Below are 16,962 nucleotides of genomic sequence, written 5' to 3' on the forward strand. Positions count from 1 at the left end.
TGAGATTAGGACGCTCCAAAGCCTTATTCTTTCAGATATGGGGTTTTCATGGACTCTTTTGGCATAAAGGAGCCAACTTTATGGATTTAAGGGCTTCATGCATTCATTAAGTCCCATATTAAGCCCTTCTTGAGCATTTAAGCTTCTCCTAGGCATGCATGAATGTAAAGTTGGCTACTTTACATGGTTTTCTAGCTCTAGGGTGTCAGGTTTGCATTTTGGGGTTTTGTCTTTGAAGATTAAGTGCTTAATGGTTAATCCCTCACTCTTTTTAAGTCTAGGGTTTGGGTTTGGACCCATTTCAGTGGTTCCTAGGAGTAAAGTTGGAAACTTTATCTGTTCTGACATGTTCGCAGATGTTATGGATGTTGAAGGATGGATCTGACTTGGGTGCTTGCCTGAGAACACAATCACAGAAGAACCGTTAGAGGGCGACCGGGTGTTCTCCAGGTACGTCGCTCCAACGATCAAGTTAGTCTAGGGTGAGAGAGAAATCTTAGGGTAATCTTCGTGAGAAAGAATATGGATCCCTCCCTTGAGATGGAAGAGATCCTTTTATACCTGTTACTCACGGACCGTAGGAATGTATTTCATTAAAAAGACTCGCGATGTCATGTTCGATACAGATCAAATGCATAAACAGTACAATATAAGTCTTACTACATTATTTCATATCTACAGGCCTATATCCGTAATCCCTCATCCAAAACATCACATCTATGCTCGAGCGCCACTACCTGTAATACATGAAACTGGAGTGGATCAGGCTTGGGAGCCTGGTGAGCATATAAGGTTTTCAACCCACAAATAATAATAAATTTATTAATTTCATCGACCAACAATAAATTTATTAATTTCATCAACCAACGTAACCCTGATTACCCATTCCCCTTATCCTCACTTTACGTCCCTAAACACCTATACAAGGGACCTAATATCGGGATGGACTTTACTGCTAAGGGGATTCCTCAGCCATATATGTCCGTAAGGCAACCATGAGGGGGATGGAGTACACCGGTGAACATCAAGCCCACAAACACCTACAGGTTGCGAGTCTGCTAGCGTTCCACATGACTCTCTAGAAAAGTTTGTGGTCATCATCCATACTCCGCTAAATGACTGGAACAACAACATCGAGACCTCTCATCATTTTAACACACATCAACTATTTCATCTATCCACGTTTTACACAACATATTTATAGATAAAAAATATATATATATACAGTTTAAAACTTGTATAAAACATCTATCTCAAATAAACAAACAAACAAACAATATATATATATATATATATATATATATATATATATATATATATATATATATATATATATATCACGTATTTTATAGAAAATAATTCATATTTATGTGTAAGATGAAAATGACTATACACTCACCTCTAGATCGTTCGAAATTTTAATCGTAGACTTGTAACACTTTAAGCTATCTATAATTGATTCCACGTTAATTTTTTTCTAATGTTACAAAAGTGTATGCTTTAAAAACTCAAAAATAGTCTCTATTTATACTACTCCATAAAAGAATGGATTCGAAGAAAACGTGTCATTTCGTTCATTGCACAATCTGCGTATGCTCTTCTTTTGGTTGGCACGCACTATTCTAATTTATATGGCCACGTATGGTTGTTAGTTAACACATATCCACATATCCATACCAAGTAATTGTTTTATAAATCACAAATATCTTTCCTTTAAAGTTTACCCCTTTACGTTCATTGCCTCAATTTTATATTATATACATATAATATATATCTTGGGTTTAGAATGGAATCATAATATCTATATATATTATTTGTAGTCACGTTTTATTATTATTATTATTATTATTATTATTATTATTATTATTATTTTAATTCAATCATATAATTACTAAATTAATATTATATATAGTATATGTTTAGTATCCAAAGTATAATTAAATAATTCAATCGAATTAATAAAATTGTTAGCTTACAACATATCAAAATTTATAACCGTTGGGTTAATATTTACGAGAACATCAATTCTTGTTTATATTGTTTTGACTAACAAGTCATAATCACAATTTCATAATTTTATCGTACTTAATAGATTTAGGCGTACTTTATATCACAGGCTCGTGATTACAATTACTACAACTTTCATTTATAGATATCGGCTTTATTTAATATTTATTTTCGATGTTTATTTTTATTCTTAATTAATTAATTCCTAATAATTAAGCATAAAACACATAATTCACATAATAATCACATAATTCATTTTCATTTCTTCAAAACGAGTTACAAAGGGTGACATAGACTATTATACCATTATTAATGTTTTAGTACAGAAACACGGGCGTTACACTATTTGCAGCAACAGACTCAAGGACGAAGTCTAATTCTATAACATCCTGTTTCGAGAAGTTTCTTATATCGGGATTGTAGACAATATATGGATCAATTAAAGGCCTTAGGGTTCAAGGGAATGAGATTTATGCCTTATTGGATGATGACAATGTTGGATAAGTGGTTAAACCCTTGGTTCGTGTTTTGGAGTCAAAGGGCAAAATGGAAAACATGATGTTTTAGACTTCTTTCATGAATTAGTGTAACGTCCGTGTTTTTAGTCTAAGCATTGATGTGATTATGTAATAGACTAGGTCAACCGTTATAACCTATTTTAAAGTAATAAAGATGAATTACTTGAATATTATGTGGATTATGTGCTTTCATGTGATTATATAATTGTTCGAAAGATATAATAAAAATAAGCGTAAAAAATAAAATGTTAGATAAGTTCGATATCTATGAATAAAGTTGTAGTGGTCGTGACAAGGATTCCGGACATATAAAGAACGTTGAAATCCGAGTTATAACGAAGAAGTTATGGCATGTCGAAGTTTCGCGACAGAACCGGCACGACACTACATGATGTAAATAGTGGATTTACGATAGAATGCTTATTAGCCTTAGCGATCTAAACGAAAGTCGTAGTGTTCGTTAAACCGAGAGCGTGCATAAAAAGAACGCCCAAATCTGACTTCGTATGAGGAAGTTATGATTTTTCCAAGTTTCAGATTAACAGTACACAACCCAGAGTTCGAATAGAGATCGAACGGTTTTCGACCAACACAACCTAAACAAGAATCAAAGGTCTCGTTAATAGTAGTTCAACGGTAAAAGGACAGACGAAAACGGACGTCGGATGAAGAAGTTATGAATTTTTAACGGACTTTTCCTGTCCCGGCCTGTTAAAAATATAACTTTAAAAATAAATTCAAAATTATCCGACAGAGTCTAAACGAAAGTTGTATAGTGCGGTCCCGCCTACACGTGGATATAAAGAACGTCGAAAACGGAGCCCGTGTGAAAGTTATGAATTTTAGAAGTCGGGATGCGAATCTGCGAGAGTGATGACGTGGCATGATCTCGACCCTCCCTTGCTCCCCACGGTCTCACACTCGGATGCCGACACCTGTCACTTTGGACGCCCAACGTAGCTAAGGAATGTCTCGCGTCTAAGTACGCCCTACGTACGAAGGAAGGACGTTGCGCGGTCTCGTATACTCGGTCCAGGAGAAGCCACGTCGCACCAAGCCGCTTCAGACACGTGTTATACGAACTTTGCATTACGCCCCGTGTAGATCAGCAGTACGCCCAGCGTACCGAGGCCTCTCACGGTTATAAAAGGGCTGCGAGGGCAGCTCGTTTCCTTTGCCATTTTTCAACTCTCTTTCACTCTCTACTCTCTCTCTCTCTCTAGCCAGTCTAAACCCCCCGAAGCCTAGAGAACCTCCCTAGCACTAGAAGAAAGCCCCGGAGCACCCGAAGGCTCCAAGAAAAATATTTTTTCGGTTTGAAACTCTACCCGCGTAGAGCCCGGTTTTCAAGTAAACCTCCCGGTTTCATCAAAGAAGATTGTTTTAAGGAACGAAGTGTTGTCCGAATCACCACCTTATCAAGTGAGTGTATAGTCACTTTCATCTTACACATAGATATGAAGTATTTTATATAAATTACGTGTTATGTGTATATATATTATCTTTTTACTTGATATCTATGTTGGATAAAAGATCTAAACCTCTTTCTTTTCAGATCTGAACTTTTTCTTTCATATCTAAACTTCTCTTCCAAATTTCAACCTTTTCCTTCAGATCTAGACTTTCTCACTTCAGATCTAAACCTTTCAGATCTAAACTTTATATATGTATAATTTATACTTGAGATCTATGGTGTATGAAAGATTTAAACTTCGTTTTCATATCTGAACTGTATATGTATTTTATATCTACAAATATGTTGGGTAAAACATGGGTAGATGAAATAGTTGGCGTGTGATGAAATAAAACGATGAGAGGCCTCAGTGTTGACGATGATCCATTCATCTAGCGGAGTATGGATGACGACCACAGACTTTTCTAGGAAGTCCAGTGGAACGCTAGCAAGTTCGCAACCTATAGGTGTTTGTGAACGATGTGATCACCGGTGTACTCCATCCCCCCCCCTGGTTGCCTTACGGACCTATATATTTAAGGAATCCCCTTAGTAGTAGTGTCCATCCCGATGAAATTCCTTAGGATAGGTCCCTTATAATAGATGTTTTAAGGACGTAAAGTGAGGATAACGGGAATGGGTAATCAGGTTGATTAATTGTTGAAGACAATAAACTTATTTATTGTGGGTTGAAAACCCTATATGCTCACCAGGCTCTCCAGTCTAACCCACTCAGTTTCTTGTATTACAGGTAGTGGCAAAAGCATAGTTGGATGATCTGACGAAAGATTATGGATTTTAGGCCAATAGAAAATAAATAGATTGTTGTAAGGCCTATGTTGTTTTAAGGCCAAATTTTGTTTTGTGGCCTATGATGTTTTTGGTTTATGCTTATCATCTGTATGAATGTTTACATCCCGAGTTTGTAATATAATGAAAATACATTTCTTTAAGGAAATGTTTTGATAAATCTCTATCATATTTTGTCTTGGGAACAAATTTCGCAACACTTTTCTTTAAAAAGTTACTCTAATTTTATTAAAAAAAAACATAAACGAAATCGGTCTTTTCTTGACGTAAAAATGGGGATGTCACAATTATGATTTTTAGTTCAATATGCTTTAATCCAAAATTAACCATATAGAATTATGGGGCTCGTCAATACCTTTCTGTGGATATAAAGATCGTCGAAAACGGAGTTGAAACGAACAAGTTATGATTGTTTGAAGTTTGAGTGAAATTGGGTGAAAACTCGTTCTCGCGAGGTGATAATATATTCTCATGACATGAGAACTGTAGAGCCCAAAGCCCACAAAATACTTAGGGTTTTCAAGGTATTTAAATGTAAGGATTCATGTTTTAGGGTATTTTCTTAGCCTCCTTCATATCTAGAATCTCTTGGGAGAAACCCTAGCCTCCATTTTCAAGATTTAAGCCTCCCCTCTCCTCTCTCATCCATTTTTGGAGTTTTTGGTGGTTTTGGAGCAATGTCTTCATGCAATATTCGCCCAAACCTAATAATCCAATAGGCCTAAATACCAAAACCACTCAAGGCCCAATTCATGGCTTAATTTTCTAAATTGGGCCCAAACCCATTGAAGGCCTTTCCAACATAATTATCAACCCAAAATCGGATGGCCCAACAAGGCCCAAGACAAATAAGCCCAAAAGATGGCCCACACCGAAGTCCAACAAGCCAAACCCTTCCTGACTGAGTACGCGGGGCGTACTAAACTGTACGTTAAGCGTACATGCAAACTGGCTTGTATATTGTGCGCAAAGACTTGTACGCTAAGCGTACTCCTCCCTTAAGCCCAAATACGACATTAATCACTCAATGCCCTAGATCAGGAGTCCAAACCATAGATCTACTTCTTAAAGAACGTCTAGACCCATAAAGTCATTGACTTAATGACTTTGCATGCCTCAAAAGAACCCAACATCAATAGCTTAAAGCATTAAATTTTCACCAAATGGACACCAACTCAAAAATGGGGAATTCTAAACCCCAAAGGAGACAAATTTAAGCATTTAGAACCTCAGAAACACCAAGAGTGGCAACTCATAGCTCATGGAGTGGTACCAAACCACTAAACCTCATTTTAGGGACCAAGAGTGGCAACTCATAGCCCCTGAAGTTTTAATTAATTCTTTTAATCTCAAAATTAATTCCAAATTAATTTCTGATTAAATGTTAATTAAAAAATATGATTTCTAATTAATATAGTACTTTCATAACATATTAATAAATCATTTTATGTACTAATTTATTATTCCAACTAATAATTCAACCTGTTCCTCAATTAATCATCATGTGTAGTTGCTAGTGTGAAGGCAACCCAAAAAGATTATGCTACAATCAATTCAAGTATATACCAAATATAGTTATGGACTTAGACACCTAATCCAACACATCATACACCTCCAAATGAACCCAAAACTAACTTCTTCGAGAATCCTAAGCATGCTAATACCATCCTTGATCACCACCCCGAAATGGAAATGATCTAAACAGGGTGTTACATGTTCACTGAGGAGTCGTTTAATTGGGTGGTCCCCAAAAATCATCTTTCATAAAATTAAGTTAATTTAAGTGAAACGATTAAACATTTATAGTAGGTTATTTCTATTTTCTATTTTTTTGGTCCGACCAAAAAATAGTTGTTTTTGCCAAAACCTTGTTTTTTTGGCAAAGATTTTATCGTTCATTGGTATTAAATTAGAACTTAAAAATACTTAAGACACTTTTTACACAACATATAAAAAACACCAAACAAACATATATGCCACGTCCGGACGATAAATAACAAAAAAAATGCATTTTTTTTCAATTGCACACTATGTATATACATATGTGAATATAATTAATAACTTTTATAGTTGAGTTGTTTAAGTTGTAATAACTTTTGAAGATGACTTCGATTCCCCGAGGTATATATTTTTATTACTTTCTCATCTTTTACTTCCTGTTTTTGAGTGTTTTTGAATGAAATAAATAGAAGGAATTAAGAGGAATTAAGAGAAAATGGACATTCTTGAGCTTTTTATAAAGAGGGAAAGTGAAGAAAAAGATTGTAATATCCATAAATTTTACACCAAATTTAAACTTTTCGGTCATAAATAAAAATCAAATAGTATTGTTTACAAAAATGTTTTCAAATCAATATTCATCAGAGTGTCCCAAAATCATAACATAAGGATGAGGAGCGGTACGGTCACGCCTTCGTCTTGCCATGATCTCATGAAGTACCTGAAACGATAAACTGAAACTGTAAGCCCGAGGGCTTAGTGAGCTACCCCCAAAATACCAATACCACACTGACAATGCCATATCAGTAACAATCAATCAATCAACATGCATATTGGCCATTGGCCTGACTGGACCGCCCTACTGGGCCTACAGTCTATCTGAATCTATCCCGAGCCTTCGGCATGACTGGTCCGCCTCGTGGGCGTGCAGTCTCCCCGGATCGCTCATATGGTATGTTGGCCTTCAGCACAAAGCAGGACCGCCTCAACCCGACTAACAAGCAAATAACCATGTGCGCATAACTATCATATACTGGCATATACAAACACCAAACATATCTATCACACTGATCATCAATCATAGAATTCTCTCGTAACTAGAGTACCGACCTAGCAGGTCACTAACATATCAATCCTTACGGATCATAAGAGCATAACATATTGTCTACCCTGATTCCGATCTAACAGATCATAACCACATGTAGCATACCATAACATTAACAACTAAAGGGTCGGCCTTGGTGTCGTAGACCCTATCGATATAGTGAGGATAACTAACCTTGTAAATGTCGACTCGGAAGATAAACTCCAACCCTCGGATCACTTGACACATGCTCCACCACCTATGATCATAGTACAATATACTCATAAGTCCTTAACCTTATAAGGTACTCCATAACCCACCAGTCAACCCCTAGTCAAAGTCAAAGTCCTCAGTCAAGGTCAACAGTCCATGTTGACCCCAACTCGCCGAGTACCCTCGGCTACTCACCGATTTCCTTGAAGTACAATCCAACTCGCCGAGTCATCGGGTGACTCGTCGAGTTCCTTCGATTCTCTATCAAACTTTAAGGCCACCCGTCGAGTTCCCTCCTTGCAACTCGACAGATACACCCGCATACATATTCTAGGGAAAACTCATCCGACTCGCCGAGTTGTTCTTCAACTCGTCGAGTCTTATGGTAATCTTCATCGGACTCGCCGAGTTGTTCATCCAACTCTTCGAGTTCACGGCCATCTTCATGTGACTCGCCGAGTCAACCTTGCGACTCGCCGAGTCTATTCGGTCCTCTTTCCATACATACTTGTTTTGAGCCATGCAGCGGCTCCAAATCACAGATCCAAGCTTCTAGGGCATGCTTATCACGTAAAGTTGCAAACTTTACGTGCATGCATGGATTTAAAGGCTCTAAATGCCTATTTTAAGTTCTTAATGGAACTTCATGCACAATAGGGACCTTAATCATGACCAAAACTGAAACTTTATGCTTCAAGAATCCAAGGAGGGTCCAGATCTGAAGTTACAACCTCAGATCTAGCCCATAGCTCATCTTTCCAACTTATTAACTCACCAAAAACCCTAAAACTCAACCAATAGAAGAGATTCACAAGGAAAATGTGATGTGGTTACCTCCAAAAGATGATAACTGAGATAAAAGTTGATTCCTACACTCTACTTGCTCCAATCTCCTTCTCCTCCAAGCCTTCTCCCTCCAAAGATCCTCTTTTCAAGCTTCAAACACACAATGGGCACACACACACGTATTAGGGTTTTAAGGGGCTCTCAAACACTGCAAAGACGCCAAAGGAGGCTGAGGCTCCTTTAAATAGAGGTGCAAACCCCGGGATTTAGGGTTTCATCTGCCAACTCCTACTCGCCGAGTCCCAATCATGGACTCGTCGAGTAGGTCACTTAACACGCGATCTCACCCCGCTGCTACTCGACGAGTAGGTCAACCAACTCGTCCAGTAGAGCTTAACCCAATAAATCTTATTTAAACAATACCTGAGAATTTGGGCGTTACAAAGATGTTCTTGAGTTTTTCTTAAAGGAAGAGAATAGAAGAAAATGTGTTCTCGAGTTTCATCTAAAGAGGGAAATGAGAAGAAAATGGAAGGATTGGAAAGAAAAAGCTTAACATGCATTTGGTTATGTTAAATTTTCTAGTGTTCCATGAAAATAAAAATTTTGAAAACATGTTCAATTGATTCAGTTTTTAAATTTTTTCCAAGAAAATGGAATTTTTTTTATCAAACCGTATATAAATTAGAAATTTGATTTTTATAGTTTTAAAGTCTTTTAAATTTATAAAATGAAAAATGAAAACTCCATTCGGTTTCAACCAAACGCATTTTTTAAATTTTTTATTAAAAATAATATAAAAACTCAACCCTGTTTTCTGAAAACATTTTCTAAAAAAATGAAAACAATTTTTCATAATAAAAACACCCTATTTTTTTCATGAAATCTTTCCGCCTACTTTTGAAATGAATAAGAGTAAAGGGAAAGAAATGAAATGATAGGAAAAGAGGGGGAGAGAATGAAGTGAAAGGAAAGGGAAGTCCATTTTTCTTCCCTTCCCCTTCCTTTCTTTTCCCTCCGTTTCCTTTCTTTAAAAACAAGACGTCGGGATGGAAAGAGAGGAGCGGGAGGAATGAAGAGAGGGTTGATCGGGTTTGACTAGGGAGAGAGAGAAAAAAAAATAGATAAGATTGAGCGTCTTAAAGATTTTGAGAAATGAGATGGACGAGTTGTGTAACCCAAAGAAAGAAACAAAGAAAAGAAGAAAAAATGGAAAAACGAATGGTTGACAACTTGGCCGGTAACAAGATGAACTTGAACTGGAACACCATTTCCTTTGTCGTGAGACCGGTTACTAGTAACTCCTTCCACCCTCATATTAATATTAGTCTATAGATGCTATTTAATTTTAATAGAATTACACATCATATGAGCTGGTGTAAGCAGCGCCACTCTGTAAATGCTAGGATCCATGTTAGAAAATTTCTTTTAGCAAATTATTTTCTTTGGACGATGTTTTAGTTTACTTGATTTCTAAAATTCTAATAGTGGAATTCAAATCTTATTATTCCAATATATATACATTTTTATTTAACTATATTTATAACTTTTTTGGAATCTTAATATCATATGATATACATGTAATTTTGAGGGATTTTTTTTTTTGATAATACTAATGAAAAACCATAAGCTGTCGTTCTCCATACATACATACCTGTTATGTTGTATTCAAAAACATTATGAAAATAATACAGAAGTAGAGTTGAATATGTGAGCCAACAAACAAACAGGTGATGCAAATGCAAAAGTGAAGGTATTGAATGACTAGACTACTCGTTGAGCCAACCACCTGAGGAATTATGGTGTGAATAGGGGTTGTATGGACCAGGGGCAAACCCCATGGGCTCCGCACCGAAGCCAGGTCCATGCATGGGTGGACCATAACCCCCGAAGCCCCTATTATTATTATTATTATTCCCCATACCCATACCCATAGGCATAGGTGGTGGTTCAGGGCGTCTGGAGTTTCCCATTCTGGAGTGATTCATGTCGTCCATTGGCCCCATCCTTGTATGGTTGAGCTCGTCCAGCCTGGGCGCATACCGTTGCATTGTAGATGTGCCGGCCCTGTTGCTGTTATTATATGATGCCATATCATGACCACCATATCTCCTTGAACCCCCTGCCCTCATCTCATCAACATAAGATCCCCCCCTACTATCATACCCCCCTGGACCCGGATTATGATGATACTGAACAGAAGCCTCAGCGGGTCTCATCGAATAGCCGCTGCTAGGAGTAGGAAGATTATTGTTATTATTAGCAGAATCGGGTCGCCTATATGTTGTACCACTACCACTACCACCCATGTAAGGTGGTGCTTCTTCAGTGGTGGCGGGGATGGGGATGGGGGTGGGGGTATTGTAGCGATGTTGGTTGACCGATTGACTTAGTATATCAGTCCGAGAGCGAGAGGCAGAGCTATTATAATCCATCACCTCAGAGGTAGGTGGCGGTGGGTTATACCTCCTCTCCAAATGTCGGTGACTTGCTTCATCTTCAACAATGAGAGTGGGAGTGGGACCCGGGGAAGGATGCTTAATGTCAAGTTTCTGGGGTGGTTCAGGAACTGGCTTATCGTCTTCATCTTGACCTTGACCACGAGAATATTTATCCTCAAGTTTAAGTTTCTTCTGAGATTGTTTATCCTTTTGTTTCCGTCTTCTCTTTTTTGAAAATGAAGTCTGATTGGACTGGATCTGCTGCTTCTTTTTAGGGGTTTCCCTTTCCTTTTTTGTTTTATCTGTTGGAAGATCATCAAGGATAAGGGGAACAGGAAGAGGAAGAGGAAGATCCACCACTTGTATGTCATTCTTCTCGTTTTGAAGCAGATTTTCATCAGCTCGGGGTTGTGTATGTATATGGCCATGCTGTTGGGCGATACTTTTATGCTTGTTTGTCCAATCTGGACGACTCCACAGGTACAGGACTGGTGTAGTATTGTTCCATTGATCCATTTGCTTTGCATTCACATCAATCGATCCAGGAAGATAAAATGACTGAATAAAATTAAATATCTAAATCAGCAATCAACATATCAAACATAAAATGACTGAAAAAAAAAGCAAAGGAAAGGATGTACGTACCTTCCCAGCTAACAATTCAGCATCCTCCCAGACTAGATCATATGGACATTTCTGCTTTTCACTATCTAACCTGCTCACACACATACATAACATGTGTAAATATTTATAGACAACGTTGCTCATCTTATAGATTATGGGCAACAGGTCTATTTGTCTTTGTAACTATTAGTATTTACACAAGCATATATATTATGATACCTTTCAGTTTCAGGGGGAACAATAAGAATGATAAGCTTAGGCATAAATTTAACTGCCTGTTGTATAAACTGATTTGCAAGAGCAGCATTTTTCCCAAATGGAGGGTTTAGTCCCATGATCTGCTCAAAGAATATATTTTATAAGAAACACAAACTAAAAAGAAAAGGAATCAACATGATCTTTACCAATTTAAAGCTTTTTGGCAATTCGTTTGGACGAACAGACATCCAATCCCTCCTCTCAAAGTAGAAATCATTCTGCAAACAAAACAGCAATAGCAAAATACTAATGAATCAACAAATCCAAAAATATATTAACAGAGGGAAGCATATACCTTTGGTCTGGTAATATCGTAATTTTTGAAAGAGCACTTGTTTTTTCCCATCTCATCAAGGTGTTTCTTCATAAGGAAACTGAAGTCATTTGCCCCACAGCAAAAATCAACCACCTGCATATGCATAAGGATAGAAATAGAATAATACGTACCACAACAGACAAATAAAATAGCAAATTCAATTCTCATCAGGTAAGGTAACTAGGTAAGGTAAACTTACTGTGTCACCATCTTCAACATAATATTTGAGCTTCTCAACAATCTGTCATGTCACAGAGGTGCCAACACAAACTACATTAGCCTCTCTCTCCCTTAATAAATAAATAAAAGAAAAAGTAAATGACAACAATGACCTTCTCCAGCTTTTCCACTTTTGTAAAATGACGACCAAAAGATGTATAACGCATGCCATGCAGAAATGGTGCAAGGTAGACTTTGAGCTTATCCTGCATGCATGAAAGAAAATGATGATGAAAACAGAAAGAACATGATGAAACAGATTTTGAAGATTAAAATATCATATGTACCTTCCACCTCATTAACTGGTCAAGAACACCAGGCTCACAGACAGCCATTGCATCTTCAAGACTGCATCCTTCTTCAAGCTTCTTCAAAGCTACATGAAGAGCCTCCACAGCACCTTCCACTCTGCCCAAGATGATGGATTTGTCCACTCTTGATGAAATTGCATGTGTTGATGGTACTTTCTCTGTGTGGTGCCTCTTCACCTCCTCCAGTGTAATAGAGGAAGCAGCATCTTTCATCAGATCCAATATTCTGTAATTAATGCATAAAAAATTAAAATATATGACATGATATGATATGATGGTTTACAATGAAGTACACACCTCTGTTTTGATTCTTCATCTATAGGAGATGAAATTTGCTTGCTCTCATCAACTGACATGTCATCCTTCTCCAAATTGTTTGGTTCCATTCCTTTATTCATATATTCAAACAATCTACACCCCAAGCTAGGTTGACCATCATTTGAGCTAGGGCTAGGCATCTTGATTTTTGCTGACAAAGACCTCCTTAGAGATAGAGAGGTGTCTGCTAGTTTCTTCTTCTTCTTCAAGGGCACCGACCCAACTGCTGCTCTCTTCTTGGAAGAAGAATCTTCCATTTTAGTGGCTGAAGATTTTTCGCCACCTTTCTGTGACTTGATAACAGTAACAGGCTTCTTGCTTGTGTATTCTGAATCTGTATCTAATGTTTCCTTCTTCTTCAATGGCAGTTTTGATGGTTGATCCATCTTGCTAATGCTATGGCGATTAATTCGAAATATTAAGGTTCTTGCAGGGGTCCCGAGCTTCTTATCAATATCATGATTTAAGCAATATATCAATGCACGGGATTTACCCAAAAGATCATCCCAAGCTCGGACTATGTCATCATCACCAGCTTGAGACTCAAACATAATACCCCTGTAAAACCACAAGTATCATCAGAAGATATGAAACAAGAAACAGAGACAGACACAGAAACAGAAACAAGACTACCTTGGTAAGCATTTCCTGTGGTATGATTTTGGACATCGCCTGCAAATAGCAAACTGCAAGTCTTTCACTTTTTCATTTTCTGTTTGCTTACAGACATCGCATTTGTGGGCAGGGCATATGAATGGTTCCCCTGCACCGATTTTTTCTAGAAGATTCTTCTGTTCAGCTTCAACATTCGGCTGTAGAATCTTTGCTACACATTTTGGGTGATAAAAGTGGCCACAAGTTGCAGAACTACAACGAAAAACCTGAACAACATGGCCATACAGAAGTTTTTAAATTAAAATATAATACTATGAAAAATGGGTTGACTCAAGTATTACACACCTCAGCACCAGAAGATTTATCAGAAGACCCTAGTTTACCACAAACAGAGCATTGGTGTTGGCTATACAAACAATTATCACACAGGAATTGTTGTGTTCTCTGCAAAAGGAAACATAAAAAGAAATTAACTGAGAAAAAGGAAAGAAAAAAACATTTATGAATATAAAGAGTTGGAACACCTTCACTTGGTCAGGAGTTAGGCCAAGAGATTTACAATTGGATTCTTCTGCCTCCTCAGTATCTGGGGTTGCATGAAATGACCTAAAACATTTCCCGTCACAACTGCAGTGGATGGTGAAATACATCAGAAGACTATCAAATGAAAAAGAAAAAAAAAAAAAAACACATGCAAGTAGCAGGTAGTACCAGGTAAGTGTACCACCATTATCACATATAGCACAAACTGAATCAAAAGGATCCTCCTCTTCATCCGACTCACTATCTTCATTGGCCTCTGTGACAAAGTCATCATCATTTGCATCATCAACTATAAAGCTCGGCTTTGTAGCAGTTTCAGCCTCCTGTAAGCCAGTCGGTTATTTCCAGAATATTAAAACAGCATGATGGATCAATAAGGAACAACCAGAAAGCAAAGATTATACATACCTCAGAAACTTTCCTCTTTCTGGGATTCTCCAAAAATGCAGCCAAAAACTGTTGGATTCAGCAATTTTGTTAATCGTCAAAAAGATCTCAAAGAATACAAAACATAAACAAGACAAACCTTGGATTTCGCCAATGTTTCATCCCTGTCTACGGCATCTCTAATGAAGCTCATATGACCTCTCAAATCATTCTCTGAAGGCCTGGCATCATGCAAACTGCAAAATGAAAAAAAGAGATGGTCCTAACAAACTGATACCAATAAAGACTACAAAACAACAACAACAACAACAAATGCAGATACCTGAAAACTTTAGAGAGGTGGTCCCACAGAGATTTCCCTGATGCTTCTGGTTTTCTTTTCAAGTAGGATAGGCAATGCACAGTAATCAGAATTGTCTTAATCTCATTTTCAAAACTCTTTCTAGGCTTTTGAAGCTTAATCCAATGGTTATCTTTGGAAAGCACTGAAATCTCGGGATTAGATTTTGATAAATCATACTTCCATGCCTTCACTGCTTTGTATAGCTTTTGAAGACCATTATCTGCAGTGCCCCTCAAAAAGATTCCTGTAGTAGGGCTTGAACTCTCACTCTCACTCTCATTCCATTGCAGAGGTAATATTGAAAATGAAAGGGGTTCATCATCCCCATCACAGAAATAGTATTCCGAGATAGTATCTGCAAATGTCTCTTCCTCATCATCTGATGAGGCCATGTTCTAAGCTTCTCCCACTCACAATGAGACAACACTATATTTAATACCTACAAAAAAAATACACATGCACACACCTCAGTGAAAGAGTACATGGTAGATACATACAAGTTTTAACAAGAGAAGATTGCCAGGTTTTCACAAGTCATGCAAAATATCCAGTCAGTAAAGGGAACAGACTTGTGGGTTGCTATAATAACACAACTGCAAAACTAGGGTTCATAAGAAAAGCTGTTGACAGCCCCAGGAGGGTAACCAGCCATCAGATGCTCTGGGGGTGCATACGGTGTTGACAGTATCCCTTGTTATTGTCCATGGATTGAAGAAACCCCCAGAAAATATTTGGTTTTCACTGGCAATTTACAAACAGAAGACGATAACAGGCTGTGTATAGTTTAGGACTAGATTAGGGTTTTAGCGTTTATTCTGTCTTATGCGATTCATGAATCAACAAAAAAGATATATTAACCAAACAAATTCACAAAAAACAGAGATAAACTAAGTTTGTATTACTAAGATAACCAAGAATTATAGGTTATAAGATAGAAATCTAGAGCAAATGATTAACCAATTCAATATGATAACATACATAACAACGCAGATGCTTAGTGTGTAAAGGTCAAAGACAACAATTAACTCAAAACGAAAGAAAATGCATCTAAAATCAAATTGAACTGTGTGCAGAAGATTAGGTGGGAATCACCTGCTCGTCAGACGACCCCTATGACGAAGTGGAGAAGACGCAGTGCACGGCTGAACAAGAATATGATGAATACGATGTATAGGTTTACCCGATGAAGCGTATGGTAATGTTCAGCGAGGGCAAGATCGTAATCTGCTACACATTTTACGTTAGGAAGGAATTAATTCCATAAAAACAAAATGCAAGATTAGTCCTGTGCCATAAAAACAAATCTGTAAGGTTGGTTAAAAAAATGGGATAATGATTTAGGATTAAAAAAATAGGATAATGACTTAGGAGGGTAATAACGTTTTTTGTTTGTCCAAGCATATTTTTTTTTTTTTTGTATATTACACCATTAAGGTTACTATAACCGTCTACAAATAGTTTTTTTGTGTTTTTTGTTTGCATATAAGGTCTAAAATCAATGTTTTTCTGTGTTTTTGATCCAAAAAAACTTGAAAATACGGTCATACCATTTTACTTTCTTTTTTATATGTAATCTTTAATTTTTTAAATACTATTTTAATTTAAAAATAAAAAGAAAAGAAAATAACTCTCTCTCTCTCTCTCTCTCTCTCTCTCTCTCTCTCTCTCTCTCTCTCTCTCTCTCTCTCTCTCTCTCTCTCTCTCTCTCTCTCATATGATCATCTTCTTCATAAAAAAAACCATGAGGAAACAGTTATCAAGATCTCATGTTCAATTATCCACTTAATCGACGAGCAACAGAACATCGAGCTTGCTTCCGGGGAAGTAGAAATAATTCATCTCCGCCAAGGGACGACCGTTAGAGGAATTTGATTGGGTTTTGGAGAAGTATAGTGTGTTTTTGGTGAGAGGGGTCAAGAGTAGTGTGTCGTCAACAGTGGTCGTAGATAATGGTGGTTTTGCGGAGGCTAAAGCGGTGGCGTATAGGACGACGTTGG

General features: G+C 37.3%; 1 protein-coding gene across 1 annotated transcript; it reads right to left on the reverse strand.

The window, feature by feature from the left end:
* Nucleotides 1-10,206: 10,206 nt before the first annotated feature.
* On the reverse strand, nucleotides 10,207-16,211 carry LOC111915112 (protein ENHANCED DOWNY MILDEW 2). The gene is made up of 17 exons (XM_023910800.3): nucleotides 16,058-16,211; nucleotides 14,945-15,404; nucleotides 14,762-14,858; nucleotides 14,644-14,691; nucleotides 14,404-14,558; nucleotides 14,217-14,319; nucleotides 14,038-14,136; nucleotides 13,711-13,958; nucleotides 13,057-13,635; nucleotides 12,736-12,985; nucleotides 12,562-12,654; nucleotides 12,429-12,470; nucleotides 12,209-12,322; nucleotides 12,060-12,131; nucleotides 11,875-11,993; nucleotides 11,677-11,746; nucleotides 10,207-11,589 (listed from the first exon to the last, which is right to left on the reverse strand). The coding sequence occupies exons 2-17, from the start codon at nucleotides 15,355-15,357 to the stop codon at nucleotides 10,360-10,362; spliced, it is 3,732 nt and encodes a 1,243-aa protein (XP_023766568.1). The 5' UTR covers nucleotides 15,358-15,404; nucleotides 16,058-16,211; the 3' UTR covers nucleotides 10,207-10,359.
* Nucleotides 16,212-16,962: the final 751 nt, after the last annotated feature.

This window comes from Lactuca sativa, chromosome 5, assembly GCF_002870075.4.
Source record: "Lactuca sativa cultivar Salinas chromosome 5, Lsat_Salinas_v11, whole genome shotgun sequence".
Lineage (NCBI taxonomy): Eukaryota > Viridiplantae > Streptophyta > Magnoliopsida > Asterales > Asteraceae > Lactuca > Lactuca sativa.

Bases quoted from the DNA above. Each gene is read 5' to 3' on its own strand.
- LOC111915112 (XM_023910800.3), bottom strand. From the start codon at position 15,357: ATGGCCTCATCAGATGATGAGGAAGAGACATTTGCAGATACTATCTCG. The intron at 12,132-12,208 runs GTATATGCTTCC...TTTTGTTTGCAG, and splicing joins ACGATATTACCAGACCAAAG to AATGATTTCTACTTTGAGAG. The intron at 11,994-12,059 runs GTAAAGATCATG...TTCTTTGAGCAG, and splicing joins TGCCAAAAAGCTTTAAATTG to ATCATGGGACTAAACCCTCC.